Source organism: Lytechinus variegatus, chromosome 11 (assembly GCF_018143015.1).
Source record: "Lytechinus variegatus isolate NC3 chromosome 11, Lvar_3.0, whole genome shotgun sequence".
Taxonomy (NCBI): Eukaryota; Metazoa; Echinodermata; class Echinoidea; order Temnopleuroida; family Toxopneustidae; genus Lytechinus; species Lytechinus variegatus.
In genome coordinates, this window is record NC_054750.1 from 18,254,813 (window position 1) to 18,270,600 (window position 15,788).

The following is a 15,788-nucleotide window of genomic DNA, read 5'->3' on the forward strand; positions in this document are numbered from 1 at the left end:
TATGCGATACAACTTAGAGCATGAACTTGTAAAAGCAATGAATTTAAACTCGACACATGCACACCCATATCAAGAACCCTCACACAGAAAAGAGAAGTCATTAAGGTATTAAGTCATTAAGATATCTTTCTACGAAACAATCTCTCAAATCATTCTATCATCTGCATACAGTTGAGGCCGAAAGTTTACATACACCCATGGAATTCAGTGAAATTTGTTCACTTGCCAATCATCGTCAAATTTACTATATCTTCAGAAATATAAATACTACCATGAAGAATTTGGTATCAAATGAAAGAGCATATAAAGCTCTTCCACATGATTGGAATACCGTTGAGATCAAAGTATATTTCAGGTGGAATTTTCTTTGAAGAATAAAAGTAATATTAATGCCATTGTATTCTATTGTTAGTTTTTAATATTTTCAAACATCGTTTCATAAAAATACATAAATGTCAAATCTATGATTTATATTACATTTTCTATCATGATATGTCACCACTGAACAAAAATGTGTAATCTGAAATGTTTGGTATGAGAAGTAACTAGCACAAATATGAAATGTTTTTGTCAAGTTTTTATTTTTAATTCGTCTAAAATATGAAGATTTTGGGGGAAAAATTTTCACCTAAATATTTTTCAGCTCCTGGTGACAAAGCAATGTGATGAAGGGGCATGACATACTCATTAATTTGATATCAAATTTGTCATGAGAGCACAAATATTTTATAAGATACAGTAAATTCTATGACGTTTGACAAATGTCAGCTTTTCTTTGAATTTCCTGGGTGTATGTAAACTTCTGGCTTCAACTGTATATACAATGATGAAGCAATCAGATATTGCAGTAAGGCGATTTGGGTATTTTTACTTCCTATTAATAGTTAATAATAATAATGATATTATAATAATAATGATGATGATAATGATAATAATAATGATGATGATGATAATAATAATGATAATAATAACAATAATAATAATAATATTAATATCAATGATAATAATAATAATAATAATATCAATAATAATAACAATAATAATAATACAATAATAATAATAATAATAATAATGATAATGATTATGATAATAAAAAAAAATCAATAACCATACTACTTTTTATAATGATAACACAACAACACAAACATGTAGTTACTAGATAGAATTAACAAAGTTAAAACATAATCTTTTCAGCAGACACAACGAAAAACTGTTATAAAAGTCTCATCAAAATATTAAGTTGAAAGATAACTTCACTTTTGAGAAATTAAGGCCTACTTTTTACGTCATTTATTTCTAAACATACTGAAAACTCTAAATTTGGACGAATATTAATGTAACCCCTCCCCAGAATAACCGAGCCCCTGCACGTCAGCTTTTCCCTTACATTTCCGAATTAGTATTACAGCCTCTGGTTGCCTAGCAACCAGCGACCAATCATGGATGACATCACGACTGTGCCCCCTATCTAGTCACTCATTCAATTACCGACTTTCCCAACTTCTAATGAGTCATGTCCAGTCCCACCACCGTGGTCGACCCCAGACCGATCATAGACATTACATTACTTGGAATTGAATACAATCGGTCGGTTTGGATTTGGTTTCGTTGGTGTGAGTGGGGCTCTAGTTTGGAGGTATTACATATAAATGAAGGTACGTTTAGGTGATACAAGACATTCTATAATTTTCATTTCACGACGAGAGTGAAGAGGACAAACAACCATGGCTTGTGAAAAGAAATGGGCAATTTTTGCCGTGTTCGTATCTTTCATCGTGGGTGAGTATTATTTGAAATTATACTTCATCGGAAATTTGGTTTCCCATTTATTTAAATAATTGGTTCAAAATTTTAAACTACAGTTTGGGCGCGTTGCGAAAAACTCACGTTCAATTTCAAATCAAGCGTAACATGGTAAGTCTAAAATCAAACTTATTGGGCGTTGCAAGAAAGTTGATGCAAATAGACCAAAATTCATTACATATTTGCTTTTAATCAAAGAACTCTCGATGGGGACTTTTTTTTGTCTTGAATCGAACGTATTCGTGCAACGCCCCCAACAATAAACGTTTTTTTCTTTCATGAGTTCATGAACTATACAAAAATAATGTAAAAAGAATATTGAATGTATGACGACCAAAATTTGATTTTAAATTTGCGTGGGACATTATGTCAAAGTACGCGACATTCTCAAACTCATTTTTTATCTATTGTTACACGACAGATCGAAACTCAAATTAGAAAAAAATACATGTAATATGCATATTACTATTTTCATTTAATTTTTACACTTCGTCAGCAATCGATGAAACTGTCAGACTCTGGTTTCTCTATGTATTCAAATATATTTTATGTTTTAGTGAGATTGACCATTACAGGAGATGTTAATCCTGAACGTACATTTAGAAAGATGTTTTAATAAGAGCAGAAAAATTCGGGAAAAATATTGGTTAATTCAATTTTGACGATTAAGAAAGGGGTCGATGGCTTATAAAGGCTTGAGTTATGTGACGTCATACTGGGCGAGCAGCTGACTCGTTGGACAGTACCATAATTTTCGTAATATTTTAATAGGAAGTGATTACTGGAAATATTTAAATGGTAGAAACGGTAATGAAACTATCTGTCTGATGGTGGTATAATGGATGCAAAGCTAAAACAACTTTCTATACATGTATTTTCTTTAGAAAATATATTTTTTCAACTGTAGTTTAGGAGAGATGCTTTTATGGATTTTTGCCAATTCTTCACATTTCTTTTGTTTTCTAATCCTATTAAAGCCAATTTTATGGTTACACTTCGTAATTCGGAAGGTTCGTAATTCCGAAACACGTAAATTGCCTATACATCGATGTTCGTTAATCTGAAAGGGTTCGTAAATCCGAACATTTGTGGCGTTATTCCGAGGTTCGTTATTCCGAAGGTTCGATAATCCGAAAACGAAATAAGGTTCGTTGTTCCGAAGGTTCGTTAGTCCGAAAAAAAATAAGGTTCGTTAATCACGACGTTTTCGGACTAACGAACCTTCGGAATTACGAACCTCATTTCGTTTTTCGGACTTACGAACATTCGGAAATACGAACCTTCGGAGTATCCGAACCTTCGGAATAACGAAGCTTCGGAATAACGAATGTATGCGCAATTTTATATTAGTGTGACCTTTTGCTAAATAAGTGCTATAAGCAAACGAGTTAAAAAAAAAATTCTTTTAGCTTCTATATATAGTTTCAGGTTATTTGTTCTCTGCGTGCCAAAATATAAAACTTGATCAAGGGCCTCGCAGGGGCCAGGAAAGTTTTGATGAATGACTTCCTTACGGTTTGTCACGATTGTTACTCGACATTGGCACGATTGGGTACCCTTTAACAATAGATTGTTTGATCACTGTGTATGTGCTGTTTTACAAGAGACATCCAGGGTCTGTTACCATGGTTACCCCAAGGATTCATAATGACTCAGATTAAATCATGTTGATTCCCATCACCTCAGCTCCTAATATGAACACGGGTTTGAATCAATCCCCTGTCTAAAGTTGTGGTTTAAAGGTAATAGGAGAAAAATAGAACAGAATGGTGAAAGATTGAAATTAATCGGACAAACAATAAGTTATGGCTGCTTTAAAATTTCAAACTTTCAATCAATTTCTCTGATATTTATTTATTATTACATTATATCTTTTATCTTTATTTATTTCCTTTTTTTTTGGGGGGGGGGCTGGATTTTCCTTTAACTATGGATAACTGATAGTGACAGAAATCTATAACTCTACATGTTCAATGTACCAGCTCATTGAGTCAAACTTTTCAAAACTGTCGGGAACAACTTAGTGACTCACTAGAGTTGTTGAACTAAAAAGCTGTGGATTAAAAAGTTTCGTATTGCAAATATTTTAAACCCGATTGGCTATAGATATATCAATTTGACTCACTGGATGTTGAATTTTCAAAAGATATGAAAGATGTTACTGAAAGAACTTCCGGCTGATAACATCAAGATCTAACAACCGCCGTGGAACGGGAGGGGGGGGAGGGTGTCAGTTATCATGTGCAAATATGACCACAGATGTTGAATGTACAGTCCCCACCCCCATTTATGTTATACGGCACCTATGTAGACAATGTAGTGTTGTGACTTCTAAGCCTTCTTTGTCTCAATTTTATGCGTATATTGAAGGGTGTATCACTCATTTGGTTGTGACGAATCTACATTGGCGTTCTGTTTGGGGATTCGAGGGGCTGTTAATGTCCATATAGCCAATTGGTCTAAGAGTCAAATTTTAATTATAAAATGTTATTCCTTTCAATGTTGATCACTCTAAATAACCCCTACGCATTAGCGACATAGAAAGCTTATTCTGATTTTTACTATTAGAATTTTCATAGTCATGAGCTCTGAATCATAGTGCTGAAATGGCCGGGGTGGGGGGGGGGGTGGTGCTGAAATAGGGGAAGAAGGGTCCGTGGGAGGGTAAATAGAATAACGTCTCTGGGAAACCCCCCAAAATGGGGGCGTTGAATGATGACACACTTTATCCTTCATTAGTGTAATATTACATAATCCCAGGAATTGGTGTTCTTCCTTTGGCACGCAATATACATCTTATAATACCTCAGAATATATTTCATGTTCGGTGAATCAGAAGAGTTCTTTTTGCAAGTACTACGCAGACGCTTTCTGGAACATTGAGTATAAATTATATTGAACAGATTAAGAGGTTCGGACCGGACAAATGGGTTGCCTTTTCATATGAAGGGCTTTCGAAAAAAAACAAAATATTCCAGAAAGCGTTCGCGAAGTGGTTGCGAAACTGTCCGATTATCCCCATTTATCCCCCTCCCTCGAATTTAGAATTCGACAATATCCCAATGACAGATTAAACAGATTTATTATTTTTTTTTTACTTTCTTTTCTTATTCTGCAGTGATAGCTATAGTTGTGCCTATCGCAGTGTTTAGAAATACTGGACAGTCAAATGGTAAGTTATAACTCCATACACTTTTATCCAACTCCAACTTGGACTTGGAATACACACAAACAAAGCAGCATGGCTCTGGGAAGCGGTGGGTTAACAAAATGCATGCCAAGATTCTTTTCTGGGGTGTTGCGTAGTTATACAATATAGGCAGCATCTCCTGGAAATGGGATCGGCATTTTATCGATCAAAATCTCAAAATTGGAAATGAGTTTTTCTGGTTCAAATCAGTCAGTTTTTGAGTGAAGATTTAAATCACTTCCAGACCCTTGCTATATACAACACAAATGCTGTTTAGTAACCTCACACAAATAAAAATCAGAATACAAAAAGTTATGCAATATACAAAAGGGGTAGTTTTATTTCTGTAAAAAACAGAATTATTCAAATAATCATTTAAAGTTTGAAATTAATGGTGATATGTGATAACGATCAATGTATGGTGCCGATCGCCAATTTGGTCTGGTTTATACGAGAACGAAGTGTCTTTGAGGCGGGAGAAGGACCCTATCGACCACTTGGATGACTCCGTTGGTGGTCGGGATATCACGTGAGATCACTCGTGGAGCTTCCGACTGCTTTCTATCCTCGTTCAGGATAATTTGATCTGAAACAGAAAACATAAAATCACGATTAATTTGATATTTTCAGAAGACTGAAAATGCCATACATGCTGTGTAGGGTCGAAAAATGAATGTTTAGAATTTTAATCATAACTCGGTGGCAGTCTTTTCCTCAAACACAACGGCCCATAGGTTTAACTTAAAACTCGGGTCTAAAATTGTGGTTCAAGTATGGATAGCCAGTTATTACATAAATTACAGAGATATACTTCAGCTCATTTGGCTTTCAAATCAAATTATTCATTGTCTAGGAAGGATAAATAGATGATTGTCTTCACCATCGATGAATCAGAGAAGAGCACATTAAACATAAGAAACATACAACTTAAAAAAAATTAATGTTTGGCTTTCAAACCAGAACTGTAAACCGAGTTTAAAATCGACTTCAGGATACGGGCCAATATATTTTTAAAGTTTCTTACAGAAAGAGGTGATTTAGATTATTCTAACCATTTTGAATTTGCACATTTTAAACTAGTACTTTTTGAATTTTAGATTTACATGTATACTTTTTTTTGGAAGGGGAGGGGGGAGTCTAGGTCGATTAATACATACCTTGATTATCGCGGGTAATCAAAATGTCATCCCCCTGTACTGTACGGATGCGCTGTCCAGATGACAAGGAAACAGAATATTTGACGTCAGAGATCACGTGGTATTTGAGTAGGTTACGGAGTTTGTCGTTGTCGCGTTTTAGGTCGTCGAGGACACCGGATGGGAGGGCTTTGAAGGCGTCGTTGGTGGGTACGATAACCGTTATGGGATCATATACTGAAATCGAAAAATGGATTGGGGTTATTCATTTTACTATAGAATGTAACATAAAAAAAATATCCTCATAATAATGGCATAAGTACTGATTTGACCAAGTTAGATAGGTCATTTTATATAAACGAATGTAAAATTTTGAAAACAAACTTTTGTACATATACAAAGTAACCAAGTTCTTACAAATATGTTAGAGGGGTTTTTACAAATCGATAAGTGTCCATTTATTGGATGCAAACTTACCACCAAGTTCTATCAGGTCGGCCTGCTTAACGAGATCGACGATGACGGAGAAGGCTTCGTTATCTTCCAAGGTATCGATGACATTACCAACAGGAAGTGGATAGATGACCTTGTCGACGATCTGGACGATTTCACTTCCGGGACACAGAATGGCTTGAGTGGCTCGAGCACCGTTGACGGTGATGACCTGTAAAATTCAAAATTTTCATAAAAGTTTTGGCTAAACAAAGTCACATACTAGGCCATTTTGATGATAACCGCTGGAAAAAACGCAAGAAAATTTGATCACATTCGGACAATGAAAAAAAAAGTTTTGTATGTTCTGTCAGTTTTATGCACGGCCTCATGAAAATTCATTAAGCGAATGTTGTATTCCCATTTTAATATTTATTTCACAACTAGATATTCATTACAACTTCTTTTATCATGGAGCGTGGAGCGTTGTGGCCCAGTGGATTAGTCTCCGGACTTTGAAAAGAGGGTCGTGGGTTCAAATCCCAGCCATGGCGTAATTTCCTTCAGCAAGAAATTCATCCACTTTGTGCTGCACTCGACCCAGGTGATGTAAATAGGTACCGGCAGGATTGATTGATAAGGGTTTAACGACACTACCAACACAATGTGTCATATAAGTGTAGTAATTCCTCAAAAAGCTGTGTGCGCCTTAATCGGTTGCCTAACTTAGCCGGGGTAATAATAGCAGTGCCTTTTTAAAAGCGCCATGAGCACCGAAAGGTGGACCTGTGCGCTATATAAGTAGCCACCATTATTATTATTATTATTATAAGGGAGACATACAGTGGCGTATAGATGGGGGCTTGGAGGGGGGGGGGGGCGGCTTCCAAAGATTCAAGAAAGAAAAATAGAAGCGTGAAATATAATCTTTATTTTTATTTTTCTAATAAAAGTTGGGATTTTTTTCCTGCTCGCAAATTTTCATAAACACGTTGCCGATACCTCCCTTGATTTTATTTACTCATTTACACCACTGTGCTAACGTGTATGAACAAATTGGACTTCATGAGGGGACAGGACATTAGCCCACCTAATGAATATTCATGACGGTGTGCATAACAGTTTTCACAAAACATTGCTGTGACTAAAATTCAATAACTCAATAATCATTTGAATTTTACTCATTTAGATATATTTCAGCCCGGAGTAACCCTGTAAGTGGCATTATGTTTAGATGATAATTTAAGATCTTCAAACTTTTCTCCTCGGGTTTTAAGCAGGGTAAATTTTGAAAGATCAAAGTTTCAGTTTCTTCATAATTACCTTTTCACCCTCGACATCACTGTAGACGTTGAATCTCAGCTTGGCACCATTCAAGCTTTGTACCTTCTGGTTATTAGTGACCTCTGATGGCCTTGGAACGATCCAAGCCTTGACCAGATTCTTCAAGATCTCCTTCTCTGGCATCTGTCTTCCGGGGAGCTCCTGCCTCCACTTCTGGACAGCCTCGTCACTGGGCATGAACAATGTGACAGATGCTACAGTGTGGAGTGAGAAACATGATCGAAATGTTAGGCAAGCAATAGCACAATATATCAAGTTTGTGGGATTATAAAATTTGATTTTTCAAATACTGTGTCCATTTCTTATTCTTGGAGGGGAAAATTTTAATGAACATAATCATTCAACAAAAATGAGACGTTCGCAGCCCTGCATATCTTCATTAAAAATTAAAAATGCGAAGACATGACAGTTTGCTAATCAAATTTTCACGAAGACATGCCTCGAACTGCACCGAAATAATGCAAATCAACATTCTCGTTACACCATATCCGATTTAGACATTTTTTCATTCTGTTCAAAAACATTTCCTGAAGTACACGTGTAAAATTTATTGGGAAAATTTATTTCAAGAGGTTAACTTACGAAGGTCACTGTCTCGAAGTATCTGCATCAGTTCTACCTGCTTGGCGATGGTCGCTGCCTGGTGAAGCCCTAGGTCTTCTAGATTCCCGACAATGTCTTTGGCGTCATTTCCGACGAAAGAGACCAGAGATTGCTGGAAGATTCGTTTCAGGTACTCCTTGGACGAGATATCCTTGTTCTGTTGCTTCAGTTCATCGGAAGATATTGTCTTCGGCTTGGCGACTGCCGTTCCGACGAGAACGGCCAAGAAAACGACGAAAGACTTCATGACTGGATGTTTGGTGGTGCAAGGCGAGACGCAGAGAGACGTTCGGCAAGGCAGACGTGGTGACAAGGTGTGCCGACAAGAAGAAAATCTCCTGTATTTATACCCTCGCTTCCGTCTCGAACCGCTTGCATATGCCTACTGTACAAAAACATTCCAATCGGATTCTTCTAATGGTTCAATGCATACTTCAATCTTTTCATCAAGTATTTTAGGAGACCTGTTGTGGATATTTTTTGTCTTCGCACTTAGTAACGAAGCATGCCAAAAGTAAAAAAAAAAAAATCATGCAGCTATGTAGGCCTATACCGGTACCAGGCGTTGCGGAACCGTGGCGGGGGGGGGGGGAATACATCCCCTTTCGTTCAATAAACTGTGCACATACGTTACAAAAAAATACCATGAAATTGCAATTTTTGCTTCCCACTTTATTTTAGTTGGCTCAGTCCCCCCCTCCCCGAGCCATTAATATACAATTTCGTAGTTACTTCATAGGCAGTTCTGGTCAAATGACCTTTCATTTCTTTCATTATGATAGGCTGATTTCAAAGAACTGTTTTATGTAATCATGCCAATAACATAGCAGGATGAAGAAATTGAAAAGACAAGGTGACTAGAATAGTACTGTCACCAATTAACTTTCTATGAAGTTATTTGTTGCATTTCAACCTTGAATACATTAACATGTTCTTATAACAACGTACTTGGCCAACTGTGAAATATCCGACGCTAGTGGACGTATCGTTGTTTTTTGTGGATCTAATGAAAAACACGATTCAAAAGAAATAAATGAATAATCAAGAGATCATAGTTGGTGCTTATCATTAAATATTCAATTACCTTCCTATGATCATGCGCTGAATGGAACTACGAAATGGCTCACGAGAGAGTTCGGCCAACCCGGTTTGAATGGGTTACCAACATGCCACAATTTCTCTTGATTTGGGCTGCCTAACAAAGCATTATGCGCAAAGTTGGTAACCCATTGAACTTTTGAAACCGGGTTGAGTACCCTTTTCAAAACTACCCTAGGATCCAATGTCCAATGTCCGGAATACGTATGTCTGGTAAAGCGTGACCAAGGGCGTCACCACGATAATTTTATTCGGGAGGCGGTGGGGTACAAGACGTCTTACCACTGGTGGAGAGATCAGTGCGTCTTACAGGTAGCGCCATATTTGTTCTACAATAAACTTACGTGACCAAGACCTATCCTCTTTATGCTCATCTTCTTTCTTCCTTCATCTCATCATTTTTTGTTACTTGAAGAACTATAGGGAATGGTTACCCCCTACCCCTCCTCACTCCCGAGACCCCTGAATGTGTCAGATTCTGACAGGTCCCTTTTAGGAAGAATATCTCACAAGTATGAATACAATCTATCAAACAATAGGTTGATTCAGTCATAATCACTGCAATTTCTTAAGCGTGTTTTCTATGCACCGTTTTTGTTCTTTCCCAGAACCAAGCTATATATAATATTTAACAATTTGTACGTGTACCTGGTGTCCACATACCATCTGCCTGCATTTTAATGTTGCTCTGTCGGACAATAAGCGTTGACATGGTTGATGTTATAAAGAAAATCTTTGTTAGAAAGCATGCATACGTTTGTGAATGAGTAATCAATTTAGAACAGATTTGCCACATTTGCCCTAAAGGATAATTCCATGTGGATTCCATTATGAAATAGGAAAGCATCTGGCTCATTGCATAGTAGTGGAGGGAAGGTTTCCACATCGTTGCTATGTCGGTAATGATTGAGTTCCGGAGATTTTATTTTGAAATCCTTTACTTGCTATATAGATCTATTACGTAATGATTTCAAATTCCTTGAATCTCCATTTTAACACCTGCTATGAATAGAAGTTGTTCTTGACAATACCTGGAAAGATTAATTGTCAGACTCTGTCAGTGAATCTAACGTGCTCATGGTGGATTCCAAATATTAACAGGTAAAGGGTTACTCGTTAGCGTTGCTTCACAAGAAAGAATTTAAAAAATTTCGATCAAAATAAAAGTATAACCAAGATTGTACATTCATGACTTGAAAAAAATAAAAGATAACAATAATAGGATTCATGCCAATTTGAGGATTTCTCGGTATTTTCGCTGAAATAGCCATCCCTTTTCCCCCTTTCCTTCCTTATTTCTCCTCTTGTTTCATCTTTCACTTCTTGAAGTATTGAGGGTGGGCGGGGTGTGGGGGATCATGGACCTAGGTCCATGTATGGGAGGATCGGCGTTCACTCGCACCTACTCACCGCCCCTAAACAAGCATGATGGCGATCATGGGGAAATTGACACAAATCCGATTTATTCCTCCTTGTGCTTACTTTATTATGAAATATGCTCATTTGGCAGTTGACGTATAGTGGCATACATACATAAAGCTGGTGGCTTTGGGCGCCTGCCCCCCCCCCCAAAAAAAAAGAGAAAAAAATCACGACAGAGAAAGAGAGAAAAGGAAAGAGAGAAGGATGATATAAATATTATTTTCTGAATGTTATGTCAAAATCTTCTTCTTCCTTCCTCCTCCTTCTTCTTCCTTTTCACCTCCCACTCAGGCGCGGTTCTAGACTATTTTATTATTATTCTGTGGGCTTAAGAAATTGTTATATTCGTGGTTGGTGAAGTATGTAGGGAGCTAATTTGAAAAAAAAGTTGCAGTCTATATTGCAGGAGACCTCGTACTTTAAGAGAGCATTAATGTATTCTGTATTTACACATTATTTTGCGAGGGAGCGTTTAGCGACCGATCGAGAAAATTTTCGAAGTTGAATAGTAAAAAAATTGATTTTAGAGCACTTGACGGCATGAATGGGATACTGCATTAATCAATAGGCCTACATATATGTACATGAAAGATCTCCATAGGACTCTCTAAAACCAGTAAGGCCCCAATTCCACAGAATGGAGACCATTAAAAGACCACCGAAAGACTTATACTGATGAGGTCTTACAGCTGTAATTTGTCATCTCTGTGGAATGACTCAGAAAGACCCTTCAAAGAACTCTGAAAGGTCTTTTAGTGGTCTTTCAGAGATCTTTTATGCAACAAGTGATCTTTCAGAATTCTTTCCATGGACTTTGCCTGGTCTTTCAATAGTTTTTCAATGATCTTTCAATGATCTCTCATGAGTCTTACAGTGATCTCCATAAAAATCTTGGGAGACTGCCGAAGATCATTAAAAGATTATTAAGACATTTGAAAGTTCATCGAAAGATCGCTAAAAGACCACTGAAAGACCATTTTCCTGTAAGACCGCTGTAAGATTGTTTTGAACCGTTTCAAAAAGTTTTGGAGCCCATGAAAACAACGAAGACCACTGAAAGATTTGTCAGAACTCGTGTAAGACCTCAAAGACCATTGTAGGTTCATTGAGAGACCTCTGAAAGATCAACCAGAATTCATGGTCTTTCAGCGGTCTTGTTCTGTGTGGAATGGGGGTTTAAGACAAGAAATATCCATCCGTCTTTCAAAGTTCTTTGAGGGGTCTTCCTGAGCCATTCCACAGAGATGACAAATTTCAGTGATCTTGAAGACCTCACCGATTTTAAGTCTTTCAGTGGTCTTTCAATGGTCTCCATTCTGTGGAATGGGGGCCTTGACGTTCAAATCAATAATGACTTATACCATTCTAATTAACAATTATACTTTATAACTTTCTTTTGCTCATCAAACAGGGGAGCTTGTCGATGGTGGCTCTCTGGCACCCAGTGACCTGTTTGTTCACTTTGGGCTCATGATCAAATGCACAACCAAGAAGAATCCCATTCGTTACCATGGATACGGATGCCACTGTGGCCTGTTCAACGGAGGAGAAGGCAGACCTGTCGTTGATGGCGTGGATCAGTAAGAAATATACATTTGTATATTAGTTAATCAATGAATTGATTAATGTTTTTTTTTTAATTCATTAATCAAAAGTTCAACTTTCACTTAGTTCATTAATCAATTTATTATTTTATTATTCTATTAATCAATTAATTGATTAATTTATTATTAAATAATTTATTTCTGTTATATACAGGGTGTGTACATCCTGGTTTGTAACGATAAAACAAATGCAACAAGATATAACAAAGCATGATTATAAACGTGCATAATATAGAATCAATTAAACGTTTTCTTTTGAATTAATAAATCATGATAGCGACGATAATAGTGACACATGAGGCAATATCAATTATAATAAATAAATTAAAGACTGAATATTGTAAAGAATAAATGCTCCGTGTCATTGTATGTCATGCTTTAGTGTTTGGCAAATGTCATCTGAAAAGTTGACAGGTCTTAAAACTTTCCTTGATTTTGATTGGCTGAGAAGTACAGATGCCTTGCTGTTACTATGGATACTTTCAGATAAATAGACGTTGCCGGATACAACATCCAACAAATCCTTATAAAATACTCCCAGAAAGTAGCAACTTCAATAATTTGGTGATTATGATGATGGTGACTTTTACATGATTACTAAGAAATAATAATAACGCAGTTCTTGTACATCGCATATCGCATTGTGTCATAATGTCCCTATGCGCTTCCTGCTTGTAAGCAAGCAAACAGAGAGGCACTAGACAGCGAGGGAAAATGTTTTACTACAGGGTGCTACAGCACACCAAGTGGAGTGTAACCCGTGCCACCGGGTTGCGAAATCAACGAATCTCCCGACTGAGCTATAGACAATACTCATTTACACTATAATGTTTACAGTTTGTTTTTATCATCCTGTAATTATTTTCCAGGTGCTGTAAAGACCACGATGTATGTCTTGAGAGGCTTGAAACGAGCGGTGTATGTACCAAGCTCGCTTTCCTGTACCCCTACACTGTGGACATGAAGGGATGTGGGAAGAAACAATCTGCAAATATAACTTGCAGTAAGTACGAGGTTACACAGCAAAAACTGTGGTGTTAACCGGTGTACATAGAGGACCACACCAATTATTTTACACCGGTGTTAAATTGTTGGTGTTAGTTTTACACCTATAGGTGTTATTACAACACCTTTGATTATTACATTTACACTCTTTGGTGTTATGTTCAATCTTTAGGGCGTAATTTTAACACCTCAGGGTGTGGTCCTCTATTAACACCGATTGGTGTCAGTTTTAACACCACTGTTTTTACAGTGTATATTCGTCTCATTCGATGCCCCTTTCCGTGGGGGCGATGCCACATGGCGGGGCAGGGACAAAACGCCCCTCTGATATTTCAAGAGTAGTGAAAAAGAGAGGAGGAAAACGTGAAAAGAAAAGGGAAGATAAAGGAAGGAAAGCATGAAAGAGAGGAATTGATCATGTGTTTTTATGTTCCCCATAAATGAATTAAGAATGAATTAAAAAAAAGACAGGTCGCCCCCCCCCCCCCCTTTAAAAGGGTCTGGCTGGCGTCGCCTCTGCTTCACCAGTTTGATGGCGTAAAACCTGCAGCCAGTTATTTTAGTTTAAAAAATAACAGGTAAAGGTAACAAGTAATTTCATTCCAAATTATCACTTGACGGCCGATCTATAGGGGTCATGGTAGCGCCTCTGGGGAAAGGGATGACCCCCCATGATTTTCCAAGTGGTGAGACTCAGAAAAACGAAAGGGAAAAAGTGAAAAGGGTAATAGGGAAGACAGAATTAAAGAAGAAGAGTATTGGAAAAGAAAGGACTGCATGGGCAGGCTATTATGATACCCCTGCCATTCTATGAAGAAATAAAGCATTTTTAAATAACAGTTTAGATACCACTGCCTCACGACCACCCCCCCCCCCCCCACCTGCAGTACTCAATGGATTATCATATTATACATATTTTTTTTACATTTTAGCGTTAAAATCAGCTGACATAAAACGTTTATTCATTGTTGTTTTGGGGTTGTCTCCTTCACGGTTTGTTGTTCTCATTTGTTTTACTATTTATTATATTGTTTTACTTTATGGTCTGTTTGAGTATGTACTATTGTTAAAAAAACATGAAAAAAATGAATTCAAGTTTTATGATATTCCATTACAGAGGCATCAGCTAGTTACAATGACATTGAGAGGGCGCTCGTTTTCGGGAAAACTGAATGCGCGGAGGCAAAGTGCCAATGCGACAGGGATGCCGCCATCTGCTTCAGTCAAAACCAAGTTCAGAATCGCTACAAGATGGGCAAGATTCGTCCATCAACCTGCAAGGCTAAACCAGGTGCAGGACCAAAAACGCTTCCACCAACCATGCCAACCACTACAATTCAGCCAGCAGTTCAAACAACCATGCAACCACCGGTACGAGAGACTGTAAAACCGGCACCCATTTACCGTATAGCCTAAGATGATTAACGTTGAGGGATAGGTTTCACGGGACATTCAGTGTATTCGTGCAAAAAAAAAGAATTTACCAAAGTGCAATATCATAAGTCTTTCATGCAATCCTTCAGAACTATTCATAAATATGATATGATTAATTACTATCTTGATCAGTTAAATCGATTGATTGGTGAAAATAAGGAGCGACAATAATTAGTGTAAAGTTATCTGTAAATACTGACTTGTTTTCGTTTCGTAACATTTTCATGACTTACCCTTTCTCTAATGTTAGCTTAATCTGATAAAGAGAAGAGATAAAACGCAATTAGTCATTTCCATTTACAAAAAAACATAATGGTCATAATGCCATGATAATTTTTTTTTAACTGATTGATCGTATACTACTTATTATAATGATAATGCTTTTTAAATAAACATGAGTTTTGTACAAGAAATGTAGTGCATTCGTTTGGTTGGACTTTTTATTCTCGGTGTTTCAATAGGCCTTCTGTACAATAATGCTATAAATTTATTGATGAAGATGGTGACAAGGAGGTCGACAACGATGACGGTGATTTTGATGAATCATGAATAAAATGGAGAAGGGTGTTACTGATGAAATAAAGATGAGGATTATGTAAAAGCAAATACTGGACGAAGACGACAATGATGAAAGTGACAATAACGATGAAAATGATATTGTTGGTAGTGTTGTCTGTGTTGATGTTGTTGTTGATGATGATGGCATAGTGATGGAAT

At 37.0% G+C, this 15,788-nt stretch overlaps 2 protein-coding genes across 2 annotated transcripts; one reads left to right on the plus strand and one right to left on the minus strand.

Annotated features, from left to right (window-relative positions):
* The first annotated feature begins 1,548 nt into the window (after positions 1 to 1,548).
* On the plus strand, positions 1,549 to 15,487 carry LOC121423895 (phospholipase A2, membrane associated-like). Its single transcript, XM_041619426.1, has 5 exons — positions 1,549 to 1,779; positions 4,922 to 4,975; positions 12,440 to 12,608; positions 13,502 to 13,635; positions 14,755 to 15,487. The coding sequence occupies exons 1-5, from the start codon at positions 1,725 to 1,727 to the stop codon at positions 15,051 to 15,053; spliced, it is 711 nt and encodes a 236-aa protein (XP_041475360.1). The 5' UTR covers positions 1,549 to 1,724; the 3' UTR covers positions 15,054 to 15,487.
* On the minus strand, positions 5,347 to 8,839 carry LOC121423894 (transforming growth factor-beta-induced protein ig-h3-like). Its single transcript, XM_041619425.1, has 5 exons — positions 8,488 to 8,839; positions 7,885 to 8,099; positions 6,607 to 6,793; positions 6,151 to 6,366; positions 5,347 to 5,579 (listed from the first exon to the last, which is right to left on the minus strand). Exons 1-5 carry the CDS (start codon positions 8,753 to 8,755, stop codon positions 5,440 to 5,442), a joined length of 1,026 nt encoding a protein of 341 aa, XP_041475359.1. The 5' UTR covers positions 8,756 to 8,839; the 3' UTR covers positions 5,347 to 5,439.
* Positions 15,488 to 15,788: the final 301 nt, after the last annotated feature.